This window comes from Muntiacus reevesi, chromosome 1 (genome assembly GCF_963930625.1).
Source record: "Muntiacus reevesi chromosome 1, mMunRee1.1, whole genome shotgun sequence".
NCBI classification, from domain to species: Eukaryota; Metazoa; Chordata; class Mammalia; order Artiodactyla; family Cervidae; genus Muntiacus; species Muntiacus reevesi.
In genome coordinates, this window is record NC_089249.1 from 153,651,472 (window position 1) to 153,673,385 (window position 21,914).

General features: G+C 35.5%; 1 protein-coding gene across 6 annotated transcripts in view; it reads left to right on the forward strand.

Moving 5' to 3' along the window:
* EPS15 (epidermal growth factor receptor pathway substrate 15) overlaps positions 1-21,914 on the forward strand; it is a 138,280-nt gene that overhangs the window by 43,191 nt on the left and 73,175 nt on the right. For 4 of the 6 annotated variants that reach the window (XM_065913363.1, XM_065913347.1, XM_065913355.1 and 1 more), the window contains exons 8-12: positions 1,516-1,575; positions 11,449-11,649; positions 12,518-12,663; positions 14,342-14,498; positions 18,678-18,763. In XM_065913363.1, coding sequence (XP_065769435.1) covers positions 1,516-1,575; positions 11,449-11,649; positions 12,518-12,663; positions 14,342-14,498; positions 18,678-18,763 — 650 coding nt within the window. The remainder of the gene's footprint in view (positions 1-1,515; positions 1,576-11,448; positions 11,650-12,517; positions 12,664-14,341; positions 14,499-18,677; positions 18,764-21,914) is intronic. The other 2 variants (XM_065913370.1, XM_065913379.1) reach the window with 1 other exon arrangement.

Here is a 21,914-nt window from a genome sequence, read left to right on the forward strand (position 1 = left end):
TTTTCCACTAATTATTTTTATACCATATGATCAGTATTAGATTTCTAAACTATAAATGTAACCTTGTTATTTTTTTACTTGAAAGTTACCCTCTTAGGTAGCTTCCTATTGCCTTTAGGATAAAGTCTAAACTACAAGGCCCTCAGCAACCAGACACTTGCTTATATTCACTCCTGTCTCTCATCAGTATACCTTCTCTTTCTGCCCCAAATAAAATTTTGTTGACTAACTTAAATACCTTCATTTCAACAATTTTAAATAGTTTATAGCTGGTCTAAAGCTGTGGAAGATAGTCTAGTTTTAGATCAAATATACCAGGCCTTTAAGTTTTATCGGGCTTCCCTGGTGGCTCAGATGGTAAAGCGTCTGCCCGCAGTGTGGGAGACCTGGGTTTGATCCCTGGGTTGGGAAGATCCCCTGGAGAAGGAAATGGCAACCCAGTCCAGTATTCTTGCCTAGAGAATTCCATGGACAGAGGAGCCTGGTAGGCTACAGTCCATAGGGTTGCAAAGAGTCAGACATGACTGAGCGACTTCACTTTCTTTCTTTTTTTCTTTCTTTAAGGTTTATTCTCTGTATGCTCTGGACATTAGTTGGCTAGTGATTAATAATACAATGTTCACTGAATATGTATTTCAGTTGATTAGCGATTCTGTATTATAGGGAAAACAACTAATGGACTTGGTTGAAAGTCTTCAGATTGATGACTGATTCTGTTACTTAATAATAGTTACATGATCCTAGAAAAGTCATGTAGTCTCGGGTCTAAAATAGTTTTATAGTACCACATGAAGTTGTTGCATGAAGTAACTGAGATGATGTTTTTCAAAAAACGTAGTTGTTTAAAGTTGTTGTTCAGTGGCTCAATTTTGTCCGACTCTTTGTGATCCCCGTGGACTGTAGCACACCAGGCTATCGTGTCCTTGACCATCTTCTGGAGCTTGCTTAAATTCATGTCCATTGAACTGGTGATGCCATCCAACCATCTCATGTCTGTCGTCCCCTTCTCCTCCTGCCCTCATTCTTTCCCAGCATCAGGGTCTTTTCCAGTGAGTCAACTCTTCGCATCAGGTGGCCAAAGTATTGGAGCTTCAACTTTAGCATCAGTCCTTCCGATGAATGTTTAGGACTGATTTCCTTTAGGATTGACTGGTTTGATGTCCTTGCAGTCCAAGGGATTCTCAAGAGTCTTCTCTAACACCACAGTTCAAGCATCAAAAAAAGTTGTTTAAAGTACTGTGTTACATAATTGTTTTCTTAGTTGAGAGGAGCAAAATATTTTCTTTAAAAATTTGCAGAGTGATTTCTGTTTAAAACTACTTGGTATTAAAAATTATTATTAATTTTTTTTACAGAAATTCTATTAGTGATATAATAATATGCTCGGCATAATTGAAATTTCTTAGAAGAATAGATTTTATGTTTAGGAAAAACTTTTTCCTTCAAATATATATTTGATATATACAATTAGCACATGAAATGATGTTAATCTTACCCAGTTCTTCTCTTTTTAAGGTTTGGGAATTGAGTGATATTGACCATGATGGAATGCTTGACAGAGATGAGTTTGCCGTTGTAAGTAACCTAAAGCTTTTGAAATTTTAAACATCTAAAAAAAAAAAGAAGAAATTTTAAACATCTTAATGGTTTTCTCAAGTGAAAATTTCCCCTTTTTGTTTATCTTTAGAGGAAAACTACTTTTCTCTTAAAATTAATGGTATGACTATTTTTACCTAGAATTTGTAGTCAATAAATATTATTAAGCAAATGGATGATGGAGAGTGAATGTTTTTGCCCTCTTCGTTATATTTGACTTTAAGGTACGTAAGAATACATGCTTTGGATAATGCACTCTAAAGATGCTGAGTATAATCTTTTGAATCCCATCTTGACCAGGCATCTTAGTGCCTACTTCTGCTGTGAAATGTCTTTATTTCAAATATCCTCCCAAATTTTCACATTTGTTTCATTAAAGGAAAACATGAATAATACAACAGTTTCATCTCATTTATGGAAGCAGAGAAAGTTGAGACTTCTTATCTGAAGATATGTTATCCTTAGTAAATGGATAGTTAATTCTTCAGAGAGCTGTTTTTCATGTCTTCCTTAAGGGTTACATGAAATTCTGCTGTGAACTCATGAATGATACATCTCTAATCCCCCTTTTAATCTCTTATTTGGAAATTAATCTTTTCAAATTTTCTCTATTTTGCTAAGAAATTGTTGTTTCTTTGACTTTCAGGTTTGCCACAAAGTTGCACTATTCTTTATTCTCTTATGGGTTTGTGTTTGGGTGTCTTTCTCTTTCCAAATCTTACTTAGTTTTGCTTCTTGTTTTTTGTTTAACTGAATTTTTGTGTAGCCTATTAATCTTTTTAAAAAGAGTCATCTTTTCTGGTAGTGTCTTTAGGATTTTCTGTGTATAGTATCATGTCATTTGCAAACAATGACAGTTTTATTTCTTTTCCAATTTGAATTCCTTTTCTTTTTCTTATTGCTATATTGAATAAAAGTGATGAGAGTGGACATCCTTGTCTTGTTCCTGATTTTAGAGGAAGTGCTTTCAGCATTTTACTGTTATGTTACCTGTGAATTTGTTCTATATGGTCTTTATTATGTTGAGGTAGGTTCCTGCTGTGCCCACTTTTTGGATAGGTTTTATTATAAATAGATGTTGAATTTTGTCAAGAGCTATTTTGGCATCTATGAGCTGTTGAATTTTGTCAAGAACTATTTTGGCATCTATGAGCTGATCATACAGTTCTTATTTTTTGTGTGTGGTGTCTTCATCTGATTTTGGGCTTCCCTGGTGGCTCAGATGGTAAAGAATCTGCAATGCTGGAGACCTGGGTTTGATACCTGGGTTGGGAAGGTCCCCTGGGGGAGGGCTTGGTAACCCACTCCAGTGTTGCCTGGAGAATCGCCATGGACTGAGGAGCCTGGCAGCTTACAGTCCATGGGTCACAAAGAGTCAGACACAACTGAGCGGCTAAGCACACAGCATCTGATTTTGGTATCAGGGTGATGGTGGCCTCATAGAATAAGTTTAGATGTATTCCTTCCTTTGCAATTTCTTTTAATAGTTTAAGAAGGATTGGTGTTACTTTTTTCTGAATTGTTGGTAGAATTTACAGGTAGAACCTGTAAAGCTATCTGATTCTGAATTTTTGTTTGTTGAGAGTTTTTAAATCACAGTTTCAAGTTCAGTACTTAAAATTGGTCTGTTCATATTTTCTATTTCTCCCTGGTTCAGTCTTGAGAGATTGTATTTTTCTAGTAATTTGTCCATTTCTTCGAGGTTGTACATTTTATTGCCATATAGTTGCTTGTAGTAGTCTTTTATGGTCCTTTAAGTCTCTTTCATTTATTTCTGCTTTGATCTTTATGATTTCTCTCCTCCTACTAACTTTGGGTTTTGTTTGTTCTTATTTCTCTAGTTGCTTTAGCTGTAATATTTGGTTGTTTATTTGAGATTTTTCTTGTTTCCTGAGGTAAGCTTGTGTTGCTATAGACTTCCTTCATAGAACTGCATTTGCTGCATTTGATAGTTTTTAGAGCGTCATGTTTTCATTTTCATTTGTCTCTAGATATTTTATTTCCTGTTTGTTTTCTTCAGTGACCCATTGGTTGTTTAGTAGCACTGTTTAGCTACCACATGTTTGTGGTTTTTGCAGTTTTTTTTCTCTTAGTTGATTTCTAATCACATAGCATTGTGGTTGGAAAACATACCTGATAAAATTGCAATTTTCTTAAATTTACTGAGGCTTACTTTATGGCTCAGCATGTGTTCTATCCTGGAGAATGTTCCATGTGCACTTGAAAAGAATGTGTATTCTGCTGCTTTCAGATGGAATGCTCTATTAATATTAGTTCCATCTGGTCTAATGTGCCATTTAAGTCCTGTGTTTCCTTACTGATTTTTTGTCTGGATGATCTGTCCATTGATGTAAGTAGGGTGTTAAAATTCCCTACCATTACTGTGTTACTGTCGGTTTCTCCTTTTATGTCTGTTAACATTTACTATTTATATTGACATGCTCCTATGTTGGGTGCATTTATATTTACAGTTGTATCTTCTTGATCCCTTGATCATTACATAGTGTCCTTTGTTGTCTCTTATAACAGTCTTTATTTTGAAGTCTGTTTTATCTGATTTGAGTATTGGTACTGCAGCTTTCTTCTGATACCCATTTGCATAGAAGACCTTTTTTCATTCTCTTACTTTCAGTCTGTATGTGTCTCTAGATCTGAAGCGAATCTCTTGTAGACAGCGTATATATGGGTCTTGTTTTTGTATCTATTCAGTCAGTCTGTGTCTTTTGGATGGAGCATTTAGTCTATTTTCATTTAAGGTAATTATTAATATATATGTTCTTATTGCTGTTTTATTAATTGTTTTGTATTTGTCTTTGTAGGTCTGTTTTCTTCCTTTCCTCTTTTGTTCACTTGTGATCTGATGACTTTCTTTAGTGTTGTGTTTGGATTCCTTTTTTTGTTTGTGTATATATGTATTATAGATTTTTTGATTTGCAGTTCCCACAAGGTTTTGATATAGCAGTCTATATATACTTCCATGGTTGTTTTAAGTTGCTGATCTCTTTAGTTCAAATGCATTTCAGATACCTTGCCTTTGTATTCTCATCATGATTTTTGGTTTAGATACTATATTTGTGTGTGTATGATTTCCCACCTTTACTCTAGGTTTGCCTTTACCAGTGAGCTTTCCCATTTCGTAATTTTCTTGTTTCTCATTGTGGCCTTTTTTTTTCCACCTAGAGAAGTTCCTTTAGCATTTGTCATAATGCTGGTTTGGTGGTACTGAATTCTTTTTTGCTTTTGCTTGTCTGTAAAGCTTTTGATTTCTCCATCAAATCTGAACAAGAGCCTTGCTGAGCAGAGTATTCTTGGTTGTAGGCTTTTCCCTTTTATCTTTAAATGTATCATGCCACTCTATATAAGTGGTGGTTAGGGGCAGATTTCTGCCCACTGATGGGTGGAATTGGATCTTGGTTCTTTGGTGTACAGTGCCATGTCAAGGAGTGTGTCTAGAGGTGGTTGTGGTCTCAGGAATTCTTTAGGCAGCCTATCTTTTGATGGATGGGACTGGTTCCTGCCCTGTTGGTTGTTTGACCTGAGGTATCCCAACACTGGAGCCTACAGGCTATTGGCTCGGTCAGGTCTTGGTGCTAATGTCCCAAGCAAGATATCTTGTGGATGTATTTGAAACTAGCTTTTTCGTTCTAAGAGAGAGCCACACCCACCCCCTACCTCGGTGGGAAACCCTCCAAGACCAACAGGTAGGTCTGGCCTAGGCTTCTCTGAATTTACTGCTTTTCCTTGGTTCCTGGTGCACATGAGACCTTGGGTGCACCCTCCAAGAGTGTAGTCTCTGTTTCCCCCAGTCCTGTAGAGTAAGATCGCTGACCTTCTAAGCCAAGGGCTCTGGGGACTCTTCCTGCTGATGCCAGACCCACAGACCAGGGATCTTGATGTGGGGCTCAGAGCTCTCTCTCCTCGGGAGATCTGCTATATGATTATATTCAGTTTGTGAGTCTCCCATCCAGAGGTGTGGGATTTGGTTATATAGCAGATGTGCCCCTCCTACTGTCTCGTGATTTCCTTTTTGTCTTTGGATGTAGAATATTATTTTTGGTATGTTCCAGTCTTTTTTATTGATGATTGTTCAGTGGTTAAGTTGTCATGTTGATGTTCTTGTGGAGGAGTAGGCTCAAGCTCTTCTATTCCAACATCTTGTCTTCTCTTCCTTGCTGGGTGCCCAAGCAGGAACAGAGCACAGAGGTCCTGAGAGCCCTGTTACCAAGTCTTCCTAATGCAACCTAGACACAACTATCTTTGGCAAACCCTGGGAAAGTAGAGAGTAAACCACATGAGAGTGTTCTGAAAAGGAAGGCTCTGTGCTGCTATTTAAGAAAAAACCATCCCAGATAAAAGTCTGCATGGCCCCTGCTCAGATGTAAGGGTGCAGACTGGGGTGCTTTTCTCCTGCACATGTGGCCACATGCAGGCAATTATCCCAAAGCCAAAGTGTGTGTTTATTTTTTGAATGGGAATAAATAAAAATGAAGTTCATAAGAAATTCTAATTTGGTTTGTTGAATTACAATATGGATTTTTAAAAACAATAACTTCTTATTTCATTAATGAACCAAAATCTGGTTGAACCCGAGTCTTTATGTTCAAGACTTTAATCTTTAAAATTCTTAACCAAACCAAATTCTTTCTTTTTATAGCATAGGTGGGGTTTTTGGGTTGGTTTACTTTTTTAATTAGAATAAATAAAGTTGAAGATAGTGAGATATTCTAACTTTTATAACTTCTGTTGTATGTGAACCTTTAATCAACAGTACTTATTTCTTTTCAAATGTAAATGCTTTTCATATTCTCTGAAATCTAGTGCTTTAGTTAAAAACCCAGAATCTAGAGTATCTTGGTAGAGTTTTTCTTTTTTTCTTTTAACTAAATTTGTAAAGATTAGGCCTTGGCATGCCTTGGATGTTCTGGCCACAATTAAAATGACTTTGTAAACGACTTTCAGGGATTATTTCTGTAGTTCATAAAATGACTTTTGAGATGGGTATGTACGTATTGTTGTTGTCGAGTTGCTAAATCATGTCTAACCCTTTGCAACCCCATGAACTACAGCACACCAGGCTTCCCTGTCCTTCACTATCTCCCAGAGTTTGTTCAGATTCATGTCTATTGAGTTGATGATGCTATCTGGCCATCTCATCCTCTACCGCCACCTTCTTTTGCCTTTAATCTTTCCCAGCAGCAGGATACTCTTCACATCAGGTGGCCAAAGTATTGTAACTTCAGCTTCAACACCCACCAGTCCCTCTAATGACTGTTCAGGCTTGATTTCCTTTAGAATTGACTGGTTTGATCTCCTTGTAGTCCAAGGGACTCTTAAGAGTCTTCTCCAGTACCACAGTTCAAAGGCATCAATTCTTCAGTGCCTTGCCATTTTTATGGACCAACTCTCACATCCATAGCTGACTACTAGAAAAACCACAGCTTTGACTATATGGACCTTTGTCTGCAAAGTGATGTCTTTGCCTTTCAATGCACTGTCTAGGTTTATCATAGCTTTCCTTCCACGGAGCAAGTGTCTCTTCATTTCATGGCTGAAGTGCCACACTGCAAAATAATTGCTCACGGTGACTGCAGTCATGTGTGTATGTATACACACAAAAATAAGATGGCAAAAAATAATTTCTACATCCTTGAATGAAAATTTTTTTTTATGTCCATGACTATTATCAGTATTCTGTTTGCTCATGAATGAATTATATGACTAGAGTATAAGGATATTGGAAGTACATCTTCCTGAGTTTTACTTCTGACTTACTTAGCTGATGAGAATATGTCTGATAGGGCCTTAAGGGGACATTTTGTGAAAGAGTCAAATTTTCCTCTCTGGTATCTGTTTGAAAACTCAAAATACCATAATATATAAAATTGTGGGAGCTTCCCTTGTGGTACAGAGAATAAGAACCTGCCTGCCAATACAGGGGACAACACGGATTTGATCCGTTGTCCAAGAAGATTCCACATGTCGCAGAGTAACTAAACCCAGGTGCTACAATTGGGTCTTGCTACTGAGCCCACACTCTAGAACTCATGAGCTGCAACCACTGAGCCTGTGTGCCACAAATCCTGAAGTCCGTGTGCCCTAGAGCCCTCATGCTGCACTTACTGAGCCCATGTGCTGCAAAAGATCCAGCGCAACCAAAAATAAATAAAAAATTATGATATTGGGAAATAACTGATAATTAAGTTTATTTTTCCCTTCGTTGGAATGAGTTCTATCAGTGCACAGTCCTATTCTGTGAAATACTTCTTTGTTTTGTTGAGTCTGAAACCATGGCTTTTAAATTTAAAGTGAAGACCCTTAAGTTTAATAATTTAATATTTGGTAAATGAGCTTATGCTTTATCATAGATTTTAGAGTTCAACAAGATCCTGTAAATTAGCTCCTTTAAGCAGATCGGGTAGTGACAGAGCCAGAGCTGAACCTGGGCCTTCTAGATCATGCTGATTTTGATTCTGTTTTTATGTTTGTTAAATTTGAGAATGGCTTTAAATTTATAGAAAAGTTGCAGATAAAATACAGAGAATTCCTCAATGCCCCTCACCTCACTTCTCATAATATTAACGTATTACACTGTCATGGTACTTACATCAAAACTAAAACCAACATTGGTACATTACTGTTAATTGAACTCTAGACTTTATTTGCATTTCACCAGTGTTTCCTTTCAGTCCTTGGTTCCCGTCTAGGCTGCCTCCCAACATTTGATTGCCATGTCTTCTCAGTCTCTCTGGTCTTTGATAGTTTATCAGTGTTTCCTTTTTTCCTATAACTTTTAACAGTATCTAAGCATACTAGCTAGGTATCTTGTGGAATGTCTGCCAACCTAGAAATATGTGTTTTTCTCATAATTAGCCTGAGGGTATAAGTTTTTGAAAAGAATACCACAGGTGTAGAATACCTTTCTCATCACTTTTATTGGCAAGTGGGGCATGGGGTACATGATGTCCACATAACATCTCTGGTAATATTAACCTTCATCACTTGGTTAAGGCTGTGTTTGCCAAGTTTCTCTACTGTAATTTCCCCCTTATCCTTCTCTCCTCCTTGGAGAGAGAGACTCATGACCCTTTTATCTTATATTCTGTCTTCCTATCTTATTTATTCATTTTTACATTCTTAAAGCCTTAAATTTTTCTGTTAGATAAGTTCTTAGACTGAAAGTGGTGAAATTTTTGTCCGTGTTATTTGTTGGATTATATGAAGTTTTTGGGACTTAGAGAGTTATTAAGAATCTTTCTCAACTTGTTCACATTGCATTGAAATTTACTTTTCACATGTTTGCTCCTTCTTCTGTTGGATTGTTAAAATGAGAGATCCCTTCGATGCCTAGCACAGTGTCTTGTGGCAAGAAGTTTTTCAGTAAATGGTTTATTGACCTAAATTGATGAGGGAAGCATGTATTACTTGGAAGACATTAAAAAACACCTGATGTTTTCATCCTAGATTGCTGTTATTAGATGTTGGCAGTTCAGCTGATTGAGTAAACCAATGAACAAACAGAACTACTCAGGAAACTCCTAAAATACTGATTCTCAAAGTATGGTCTCCCATAAAAAACATCAGTGTCACCAGTTAACTTACTAGAAATGCAAATTCTCAGGCGTTAACCTCAGACTAATTGAATAAGAATCACTGGGGTTGGGTTGAAAAACCTGTGTTTTAACAAACCCTCCAGGTGTGTTTCTGATGGCCACTAAAATTTGAGAACTACTCCCTAAAAGTATAGAGGATGAAAAAAAATCAAAGAAAGTGAGCTGCTAGTGGTAATTGACTGCAGCAGTGAAACAAAGTACCCTCTTTTCCTGTTGTCTATATCTCTGAGTAAGCTTAGGTTTATTTTTGATGCGTTTACCTTGAAATCATCAAAAAGATGTTTGAAATGCTTCTTAGTTAAGTGTCTGTCTCTAGCTGTGCAAATGCATTTGCTAGTACCAAGAACTTTTCAGTTTAAAAACTAGTTGCTGGCCAGATTTTGGGGGGAGGAGGTTTTGTTTTTGTGTGTGTGTGAGTTTTTTGTTTTTGACAAGTGTACATCATTTGATTCCGTTGCCGTCTTTGTTTCAATGATACACTTTGATTAAGATAAAGTACAATATAATAGAAAATCAAGCATAATCATAACAGCATACTGTTCACTTTTTCTATTTTATTTGGTGGAAAAATTTTTTACTTTAGTTGTCAGGAAAACTATTTTCAAGGCAACATGAACTTAGCATTACTTTTTTTAACTTTAAAAAAATGTGTTGTCTATTGGCAGCAGATGGCTGACATAAGCTTTTTTGCTTCAAGTGTCCACTTTTCCAGGAAATGACTCCCATCTGTACAAGAGGAATGCTGACCTTTAATGTGCATGTTATTCACTTCTTTTAACTCAGTGCCAAGCTAATATATTCACATATATTGTGAATTTGGTTGGAAGTATGTGCTAGCCAGATTGTTTTGTTTCTGGCGATTCAAGCTTTTGAAAATAGAAAGTTTGTGGTTTTTTTTTTAAATTTTATAATTAAAAATAACTTGTAATAGGTAAAATATTCTCATGGTTCATAAATCCATTCAATATAAAAGGATATTCAGTGGAAAAAAATCAGTCTCATCCTTGTCCTCAACTGTTCCATTTACACCTACTCTATATATTCTTATTTATCCTGCCTTTGTTGATCCCCCTAGAATTTCTTAATGCAAACTGAGACAAATTTGAGTAACTATTATCCTGTTACTGCAAAGATTATACACTATTATACATACCCACTGTTCAACACTATACTTTTTTTCATGTTAGCATTGTATTTTGGATATCTTTTCACACAGAGTGCTCCATGATTCTTTTTTTCTGATCAGCTTTATTGAGGACTACTTTACATACAATGAATTGCATTCAATTTAAATATACAATTTGATGAGTTTTGACAGTTGTATATTTTTGTGAAGGTACCACTGCAATTAAGATACAGAATATTTCCCAGGGGTTTGGTGTTTTTTGTTTTTTTAAGGTTTGTTTGATAGTATTTCATTATATGGATATACCAGTCTTTTAAACCAGTCTTCTGCTGATGAGTACTTAAGTGCTGATACAAACAGTTCTTTAATTAATAGCCTGTTTGATACAGCCTTTCCTGTGTAGATAAGTAGAGAGTATGTAAGGATAGATTCCCAGATGTCAGATTGCTGAGCCACAAGGGAAGTCAGTATTTTGGTAGGTATTGCCAAAATGCCTTACAGTAGACTTGGTACTAGTGTGAGCTTTCACTAACCATGTACGAGAGTGTCTGTCTGCCCATTGTAGCTAACAAAATTGTGTTATGATTTTGCTGATAGATGGGAAAGGATGTTTTCATATAGTTTTAGCTTTCTGTTTTCTTGTGAGTGAAAGTGAGCATATTTTTATAAGTTAAAGGATGGGCCATTTGTAGTATTTACTTTTCTATAAAGTATCCGTTAATCCTGTTAATCCATTTTCCTATTGATGTTATGGTTTTTTTCTGTTAATTTGTAGGAACTCTTTATATATTAGAGAAGTTAGTTCGTTCTTTGCAAATATTTTTTTCCCCAGGTTGTTTTCATTTGACATTACAAGACTTAGTGGAAGGGGGTGTGTCTGAGTTTGTACTGCTAAGAATATCTTCCTAAAAGTTGCTTAGTTTTAATTTATTTCCTTTTATCCCTCCTTCCTTTCATCTCTCCCTTTTTTCCTCTTTCTTTCCTTCCCAGCTTAATTTCTTAATAAAAGGATTTGAGGCAGCTTGAAGATGCTTTTTTGTTGAACAGAAATTAATTCGTGGGTGGATTTTGTTAAGTGATTTTAATATATATGACTCTGGTTCATCTGTTTTGAAGGCCATGTTTTTGGTATACTGCGCACTGGAGAAAGAACCTGTGCCAATGTCCTTGCCTCCAGCCTTGGTGCCACCTTCTAAGAGGAAAACGGTCAGTATATCAGGCCCTATGCGGTTGATCCCCTCTTCAGCATCAGCCAAGGAACCTTACCACTCCTTCCCACCAGTAGGCATTTTACCTACCAAAGCACCGTTAAGACAGGTATAGATTTATCATTGTTAAAGGACTTTTAAAAAAAAACAAAGTGCATGGCATTTAACAACTGATGGCTTAATGAAGATAGGAGGAACAATCAAAGGGATCAAACTTCAGGGCTCCCTTCTTTGAACTTGGCTAATGTGATGTCCTAGAGAAGACAGATAATCCTCTCCTGTATGACCTTACTTAAGTCATATGGATGTTTTGTTGGCTTTGCCTTGATCTACCTGGAATTCAAGTTGGAGCTAGAAGATACACTGTGTTAATCCGGCATGCTTGCCCTGGCATAGTTAGTAGATGTTTTGTTTGTTTACTCTCAAGTTAACTCTTGATTCTTTGGGGTCAAATTATCCAATTTTGTGTCGTCCAAGGCCTTTTCCTGTAACCAGCTTCTTATTAGTTTGAGTTAAGGAAAATAATGACAGAATATGCAAATCAGCCCCCTGATTCTTAACTGTTTGGCTACAGTTAAGAATTCAGAATGTAACTGTAAAAAAATGGAGATTTAGAATCATCTGAGTCTTTTATTTATACAGACTCTCCCAGTTACATCTATTAATGTGGTCATTCATAAGTCAAGAGTTAACTGTGCTTGAATTTACACATTATTTAAAAAAAAATAAAATGGGCATCTGTAAATATAGGCCCTGTAGCTAACCTGTATTTTTTTTCTGTGATTTTCTCTTCATCACAGCATTTCAGTTGGGGTGTGATGGAAGTGACACACTGTTGATATAGTTAGTGGGATAGAGTTGCTGAGAATTTGTGACAGATACTGTCATGACTTGAAAGGGGACACCTGAAAGTTTGTTTCATTTTGGCAGAAATATATATATATATATATATATATTTCCTTTTTTTTTTCCTGTAGTGGATTGTATCCCCTGCAGAAAAAGCTAAATATGATGAAATCTTCTTGAAAACTGATAAAGATATGGATGGATTTGTGTCAGGATTGGAAGTCCGTGAAATCTTCCTGAAGACAGGCTTACCTTCTACCTTACTTGCCCATATTTGGTAAGAGTTTAAGCTGATTTAAAAAACAAATAATGGTTTTGTATCAGCTCTACTTTTGTAATATTTTTAGGCATTATTAAGTAGGACAGTTTTTGTTTTAGAACTTTATAGTGAAACTTTTGTCTGATGATTTTTTATTAATAAATTTATTTTTTAATTGGAGAATTGCTTTACAGTGTTGTATTGGTTTCTGCCGTAGGACAATGCAAATCAGCCATAATTATACATATATCCCCTCCCTCTTGATGATTTCTTCTGAGCAGTGGACAAAAGCTTGCAGATATAATTTTATTAGGTTGACAGTGTCAGTTATTAGAATGTTAAAATCCAGCATTGATTTATATCAACTATTAAACTTCAGCTTTTAAAGGAGAATCCAAAATTCTGAAATTTAAACAGTATTAAAAAGCAGAATCTTGAAAGCATTATTGTATAATTCTGTAGGGTATGTGTATACTTATAACTTTACATGGGAACTACACACTTGGTCCTTAAAAGTGACAAACTTTAGCGTCTTTAGTGAATTTCACATTAAATGAGGTAATACATAATGAAAATGCTTTATAGTGTGCCTGCTGCTAATCTGTCTCATTATACTGAGGTTAGTTATCATGAGGTTTCAAGGGGCAGACATCAAAAATGGTACCACATAGCTACAAAGAGGAACACAGAAAAGAACAAAGGACTGTAGATCTGCCTTAAAAAAATAAGAACTCAAGACTGGAAAAGATTAAATATATATAACTAGTAGTAGCTTCCACTTTCTAGTGCCTAAGCTAGGCACTATACTGAATAAATGGCAGCTGTCATGGGTTTCCCATTTTGCCCAAACTTCTTATGTATTTGTCTTTAATTCTCACAGTAACTTTGCAAGATGGATGTTATCTCCACTTTGTAGATGAAGAAACTTAGGCTTGGAGAGGTTAAAAAATACAGCCAATGTCACAAGAAGAAATAGTAGAAAAGTAGAATTCAAGGTTTCTTTGACACCATAGTCTATAGTCTTTTTGTCAGGCCACATTGGTTTTCGGTGAATCTTTCAGGTCAGAACTTTAGAAAGCTGAGTTTAAAAAATTAGAAAAAGGAGAAAGCAAATAGAATAAAACATTGCTGTTTCTCTTCAAGTGATTTTGTAAAGGTTTCCAGATTGCTGCCTTCTTTGCACACGTGATCTCCATTTGCAGCTGTTGTTTTTCTTTGGGTTGGGGATCCTTATATCCTCCTACTTCAAAAGTTGCAGGAAACAAGCTGACACAGGGTATTTTGCTTGTTTTATAGTCATTCTAATGCCATGAATGAACCAAATTTGTCGAAAGTTTAGGTTTCATTTGACATCTTTTAATGTTTAAAATGTTGGGAACAGAATATTGGCTCACCACAACTTTTACTCTGTAGTGATTCTGGAAATCAGTAAGAAAGCACAGAGCAAACCCGAATTATAGAACCCCCTGCTCAGCACCAGGGTGAATGGTTCTCTTTTTCTTACCATTTTGTTAACAGCTAGTATCTCTCTTCTAACATGTTAGTGAGTTTTGGGCTAGCCTTGAGTTGGTGTGACGTTCTTTTTTAATTCAAATGATGATTATTTTAGAGCTACATAGTCATATTAATTTTCCCCTGGATCTTTAGAATGTTAGTTGTGGCATTTATATACTGTTCATTTTGTTTATTTGCACAGGGCATTATGTGACACAAAGAACTGTGGGAAGCTTTCAAAAGATCAGTTTGCCTTGGCTTTTCACTTAATCAATCAGAAGTTAATAAAGGGCATTGATCCTCCTCACATTCTTACTCCTGAGATGATCCCACCATCAGATAGGGCCACTTTACAAAAGGTAAGACAACAAAACCTTAATACAGTTAATAGAAAGAAGCAAATGTTGTGTCAGATGACAAACTCAGTTTGTATGGAATAGTGGAGAAAATGTATCTGGCTAGAAACAGAATAGTATACTGTTTGTAGTTTAATTTGTACCTATAAATATGTTCAGTGCCTTGTATGATACCCTTGGGCTATAGCTCATTTTTCCCGCCATTCATTACACGTATTGCAAACCATGTTTTCCAGTCTGAAAATTGGAAAAATTTGATCTTGTTTTTCCCCTTGTGGATTTGTGAATTAATTTTTATTAATAGAGTGTTGATTTTAAATGAAATCTATAAGAATTAAATTATTATGTTTCATTTGATAATTCACACTTGGAGAAAGCAGTACAAAGTTGAAAACAAAACCTAAGAGATTATGATTACTTGTTGATTTTACATAAAAAGAAAAGAAAAACTTTTTGAGGAAAACCGTGTGTGGCTTTTGCCATATGGATGACCTCTATTCCTGAACATACAACCACATTTCATATCTGAACAGTTAGAAACAGGTTCTAGGTACTTTTGGTTCTGGCCAGCAGTGGGGATTTTCAAAACTACATGTTTAATAATATTGTATCTTGATTTTTCTTTTCTCATCTAGAAACACTTCCTAATATTGTGGTTTATAATACCTTGGCCTTGTAATAGAGTTTTAAAAGAGCCTGCCTACTCTAGTGGCTATTTGCCTTAAAACTATGTACTTCGTATCTTTAAATTTCTTGTGACCTACAAAGTAACCATGACTGTGGTGATTCTTATTTAAAGTTATATATATAAGGAGTTGTCACAAATGATATAAGGAGAGTTCTCTTTAAAATGTCAGTAGACTATTTTGGTTTTGCATTAATTTTGTTGCATAGGTTAAAAAATCCCATTTTAACAAATTGAGTAAGTCAAAATTGGATTATTTTCTCTAACTCAGCTAAACAGAAATTTATAGCCACTCAGTATAGAAGTTATGTGTAAGAATTTTTATTCTTTTTTCAAGTAAAGTAACTATTTGATAATCTGCTTTGTCAGTATTTGGGGAGGAGCATTTTGTGAATTTTTGAGATTCATTTTCATGTAGGACATGGATTCCCTAAGTTGTAGAGAAGGCTAAAAGTGATGCCACCTGGAAAGATAAAGATTACACACTTGTATATATGCCCCCTGCTATAACTATACCTCAGTTATGGAATGTTGTGTTGTTTCATCTTCTTTCACCTATAGAGACTGTTTTTTTCCCTTGTCCCCTTCATTTTATACCCACTGAATCTCCCACCAATACAAAAAACACATACAGCAGAACTTTCTGAAGCAAATTATGTTTGTTCATCAAAGGCTCTAATTAGTAGACACTTTGAGTTGTGTCTGCTGTACAGAATTTTCAGTTTAGTAGATTTAGTAAAGTCCATTCTCTAGCGCATAGGTACTTCTATGTGAGATATCAGTATTCATTAAAATGGGATTTTATCACTGTTGTCTTACCTATAACCAATAATTTTAACCTTAAAAATTAAAATTTGCATTTGTTTTGTCGTTCAAATAATCTATTTTCTCTTTATAATCTAATTTTTTTAGAACTGCATTTTTGCAGCTTTGACTAATCCTTTTTTGAACGTTGCTTTCCTTTCTGTGTTTTTTCTAGTTTGGACTATTTTTTCCATTCTGCAGCACTCTGCTTTTCGCCTTTCTTGTACTGTCAGTTTCTTAACTCTACTCTCTCAAGGTTAGAGCTTTACTTTATGCCTTTTTTAGCATTACAGTTTTTGGTTTACAAGATACATTTTGAAATTAGAGGTTTTTTTATGCAGCTAAGTTGATGCAGCGAAAATACCTAAACAGCATGCTTTTGTCACGTGTCTATCACTTGGTCCTTGTGTGTGTTTTAACTTGCCTTCCGTAGGCTTTCTGATCCACTTAGAATCACCAAAGTGGAACTTTTCTGTAATGCACAAAACAGGGTGAGAGAAAGTATTCTGTGACTAGGGAACATAATAAAGTACATTTTTCTTCTTGTGCCTTATATGCTGTTAGCTGTACCTTTCCATGCTTCCTGATTGAATGTCATTTTATTGCTCTGGAATGGGAGTTTAATTTTTGTGTCAGTAATTGAGGCACACAAGCACACTAATCTGTACCAACTAAGTACAGTAATCTTCATTCTGGAGTCATCTGTGGTATCACTTTATAGCTTGCTTGACGTTAAACTTATTTATCTCACTCTGATGATATTTTTAATAGTGAAAGACTGTCAAATGTGAGTTACTTTTTTGAGTTAGAGTGACAAGAAGAGGTATGGGAGTCATGAGTTTCTTGGTTTGCTTGCACCTCTGATAGCAAAGTTCTCAGTAGCTTTTAGGTGATGTGTAAGTTACTCTTGGTGATGAAAGTGAGACTAAGTGCTTATTTTTCATTTTGTTCACCTTTCAAATTGTCTGGCCAGGCTTAGCTCATAAGCTAAAATTTTGGTAAATACTTGTCAATTTGGAAACTCACTTTAAAATTTCTAATTTAATATGGAATGATAAGGGTCTGTGTATTAGTGAAACACGTAGTAAAACATTGTAAGAGGCATATTTGGTATAGATCTGTAATTAACATAAAATTGAGACTAGCATTAATTGAATCCTAATTGATCCTAATTTTGGTGTTGATAATCAAAACAAAACACATGAGGACTTATGCAGTGTAGCGTAAAGAAGTATAGAAATGATTATTTGCCACATTTTATGGATGTATCTGTTCATTGAGTTGGCTTTTAGGGTAATAATTTTATTTAAATGGTCTTAGTTTGCAGGTGCTGAGGGGCATAATGTGAAATAGCACTTGAATTTAATTAGAAGTCTCGTGACACTATTGCCTTATTAGCTGGGTTCAACTTTAAGCAAGTCCTTTAGTATGTTTCCTTAATTCTAAAATGAGATTTATAATAATACCTGCCTTACCTACAGCGCTACTGTTTTCAGATTAGTACTTAAGTTATTTGTAAACCTTTTTAATTATGAGCAGATAGGATATTGTGAACTTCCAGATTTCTTCTGTTGTGCAAGTTTGTGACATACATTACTTTCATAGCAGCATAAGTATAATAGTTCACCTTTTAGAACATAATTTTATGTTCTGCTAATAAGGTCCTCAATATATCTTAGTTTTACCTGTTTAAATCTCAGTTTTAATATTTCCTAATGGTGATCATCCCGTTATTTGTCAATCTGCTTGTAGCACAGGGTGTAGGTCAAGAGTTTGAAGGAACAATTATCTTTTTGCCCTGACTTCAGCCAGTTATGTAAGGCGACAAAAATGTGGTTCACAAAGGAAATTCAGCCAGAGTGGAAGCAAGTCATTGCAAGGCTTTCTCTCTAAAGAGAGAAATTTAAAGAGCATTTTCTGTTGAGGAAGTTAATTATAATAGCTTATATTTATAAAATATCATAAAGTTTGTAGAGTGACTTCATATGCAATATTTAATTTTTGAAGTGGGCAGGCAAGAGATTATTTCCCTGTTTCACAGTGAAATCATGCAGCTAGTAAAATAGCAGGACCCAGAATAAATCAACTGAGTTTTCTAAATACAAATACCATTCAGAGACTAATTCTGATATCTTCATTATCAAAAGAAAATCTTATGTAAATGATATCATATGAAGATAGTTTCATGTATGGTGATATTAATATTTACTGTGGAATATGCTGGGTGGTTGGCTTTAGTTTAAACAGAGGAGACACTGAAAGTATTTAATGAAAGTAAATATTTGTTTAATTAAATAAAATCAACCATCATTTATTTGATACAAATAAATCACCATTCGTCTCCCCAAGAAATTTATGCTTCAGTGGAGGAATTAGTTTATAAATATGTTATCTTCTTTATTGCAGTGTTCCAGACAGGCTAAGATCAAGTGATGAAAACATTGAGATCTCAAGTGGTGGTATATATTATACAGCAACAGCTTTTAGAGAGTTTAAGGGAATATATCTTAGTATGTAACTCTGTATGTATGTGTGTGAAATTACACTAGATAATGATAGTTTTCTTAAGTGAATTAAAAGTGTTAGTAATACCATAAAACATGTATCCATATAGTACTTTTAAAGATTTTTAATGCTTTTCCACATGCAATTTTATAGTAATAATGTTGTAATTGTGAACTCTTTGTTTTTAGAACATCATAGGATCAAGTCCTGTTGCAGATTTCTCTGCTATTAAGGAGCTAGATACCCTTAACAATGAAATAGTTGACCTACAGAGGTACGTAAAGTAAAATTATACCTGACTGTATAAGTACACACACACTCTTTTCTGTTTCTAATGTAAATCTTGGTAAATACTAGTTTATTTGGTTAAGTACTATAGTTCTTAAAATGGGAATCAGTGTACCTTATTAAATCTAAGGCAACCTTTAATTGAAGGATGTACTATTTTCTTGTGTAGCACTGAATAAAGAAAGTCACTTCCAAATAAATAATGACCTTCCATCAACTATAAGGTACTATTTGATTATGGACAGTGAAATAAGTATATCCTAAAAATTTATTTGATTTTTTTTTTTGGAAGTATGGTGGTTGATTTACAATGTTGTGTTAGTTTGAGGTGTATAGCAAAATGATTCCTTTTATATATATATATTCCCTTTTTATGGAGAAGGAAATGGCAACCCACTCCAGTACTCTTGCCTGGAAAATTCCATGGACGGAGGAGCCTGGAAGGCTGTAGTCCCTGGGGTTGCAGAATTGGACACTACTGAGCGACTTCACTTTCACTGTCTTTCCTTTTATAAATATATATATTCCTTTTATATATACACACATATATATATACACATACATACACTTGTTCTTTTTCAAATTCTTTTCCCTTACAGGTTATTACAAAATATTGAGTATAGTTTCCTATGCTATACAGTAGGTCCTTGTTGTTTTTCTGTTTTAAGTATAGTAGTGTGTATATGTTAATCTCAACCTCCTAACTTTGTCCCTCCGTTTCCCCGAAATAATTTTCCCTTGAACTTTAGGTATTTGAATAACACATTAGGAAAACATTATTTAATATATTTTATTGAAGGAATTTTACATGTAGACATCATGCCAAGAGCTTTTGTAACTGTTGCCCCATTTGGTCCTCACAGAAACTTCGTAACTTGAGATAAATATTACTGTTTTACAGGTACAGAGTTAAGATGCTTAGGTTATTTTACTGAAAGTCATACAAACCTATAAGCGGTAGAATTAAAAAAAAAAAAAAGCGGTAGATTTAAAACCTGGTTTCAAGACTACTTGATTTGGAGTTGAATTTTCTTTCATATGTACTGTGTTGAATTTTCTTTCTACACATGTACTGTGTAGAAATGGACTTGAATACAATTAGATTTGAATCTAAATATAGCAGGTACTCTTGGTATTTCCTAATCTCCTTGTCCCTAGAAACTTTTATAGTAATGCATATTATAAAAATGACTTCCTAAAATTTCTTTTTAAAAAGTGAGTTCTTCCCTGGTGGCTCATTGGTAAAGAATCTGCCTGCTAATGCAGGAAACATGGGTTCAATTCCTGATCTGGAAAGACCTCCACATGCCGCAAAGCAACAAAACCCATGCACCACAACTTTAGAGCCTGTGCTTTACACCCTGGGAGCTACAACTACTGAGCCCATGGGCTGCAACTCCTGAAGTCCCCCTTACCCTAGAGCTTTTGCTCGACAGCAAGAGATGCCACCTAAATGAGAATCCCATGCACTGCAACTAGAGACTGGCTCCTGCTTGCCTCAGCTAAAGAAAAGCCCGCGCAACAACAAAAGATCCATCATAGCCCAAAATAAAAAATAAATAAATAAGATTATAATTTTTTAAGAAGTGAGACCACTTTTCCATCTATAGGGCATTGGATTTAAATGTCATTTTACTTACACAAACTTTTTTCCAACCTTCACAACACTTTAAAGCAGATAATGACTGATACTTTTATCTTGATGATACTGAGACATAAGGAAATTAAATGATGCAGCCAGGCTATATGGCAAGAACTTGGGAAAGATCTTTCCTCATCCATGAGACTACATTGAGATTATTGTAGAGAAAGTTATGATTTTTTTCAGTTGCAAGAAAAAATTCAACCCAGGCTGAATAAGTGAGAGTGAATTTATTCACTAAGGCCTCGTAGAAGTAGGGATAGCTTCAGTTCAGTTCAGTTCAGTCACTCAGTCGTGTCCAACTCTTTGTGACCCCATGAATCGCAGCACACCAGGCCTCCCTGTCCATCACCAACTCCCAGAGTTTACTCAAACTCAAGTCCATTGAGTTGGTGATGTGATCCAGCTATCTCCTCCTCTGTCGTCCCCTTCTTCTCCTGCCCCCGATCCCTCCCAGCATCAGGGTCTTTTCCAATGAGTCAGCTCTTTGCTTGAGGTGGCCAAGTATTGGAGTTTCAGCTTTAGCATCAGTCCTTCCGATGAACACCCAGGACTGATCTCCTTTAGGATGGACTGGTTGGATCTCCTTGCAATCCAAGGAACTCTCAAGAGTCTTCTCCAACACCACAGTTCAAAAGCATCCATTCTTCGGTGCTCAGCTTTCTTCACAGTCCAACTCTCATACCCATACATGACCACTGGAAAAACTGTAGCCTTGAGTAGATGGACTTTTGTTGGCAAAATAATGTCTCTGCTTTTTAGTATGCTATCTACGTTGGTCATAACCTTCCTTCCAAGGAGTAAGCGTAGCTTAAAGCATAGCTTTGCACTGGGGATAAAATGATATAATCAGTTCTCTTGCTCTCTCCATTTCCTGTTTCCACCTCCACTAGGTGGTTCCATTCTCAGGTAAACTTTCCTATTATGCTGTCAGGGGGGTTATTGCACATCTGAGTTTCATGTACCTATTATTTCAAATCTAGTGGAGTTACTCTCTTCTGGCAGTTCCTGCAAAAGCCCTCAGAGTCGATCTGATTGGACTGGTGTAGGATTATACTAAAGCAGTCAGTGGCCAGGGACATACTGTCTGCTGATGTGTCATGAACTGTCTCCTGGACGGGTGAGGGTAGTTTGCCACTGAGACCAAATGGAGGAGGGCGTATCCCCAGGTGAAAATTCTGCTAGAAGGAGGGGTGAATTCAGGGAGTGAATGTCTATAGAAGGCAGTATAGCTTCAAATCCACAGTAATGTCAATGATTGCCCTTAGTATCATCTACCTCTTTGAACAGTGTGTCTTGACATTTTGTAAACTTAGTCTGGATACTGTCTTAAAAAATGTTTTCTATTTGGTAAATAATTGTTTTAATTGATGAAAATAATTATATTTTAAGAGCATTGGTTTTTCAAATGCATAGCAAATACTCAGCATAATACTAAATAAAAACAGTATTTTTCCATTCAGTTTTATCTTAAAAAAATTTTTTTTAAATTTTT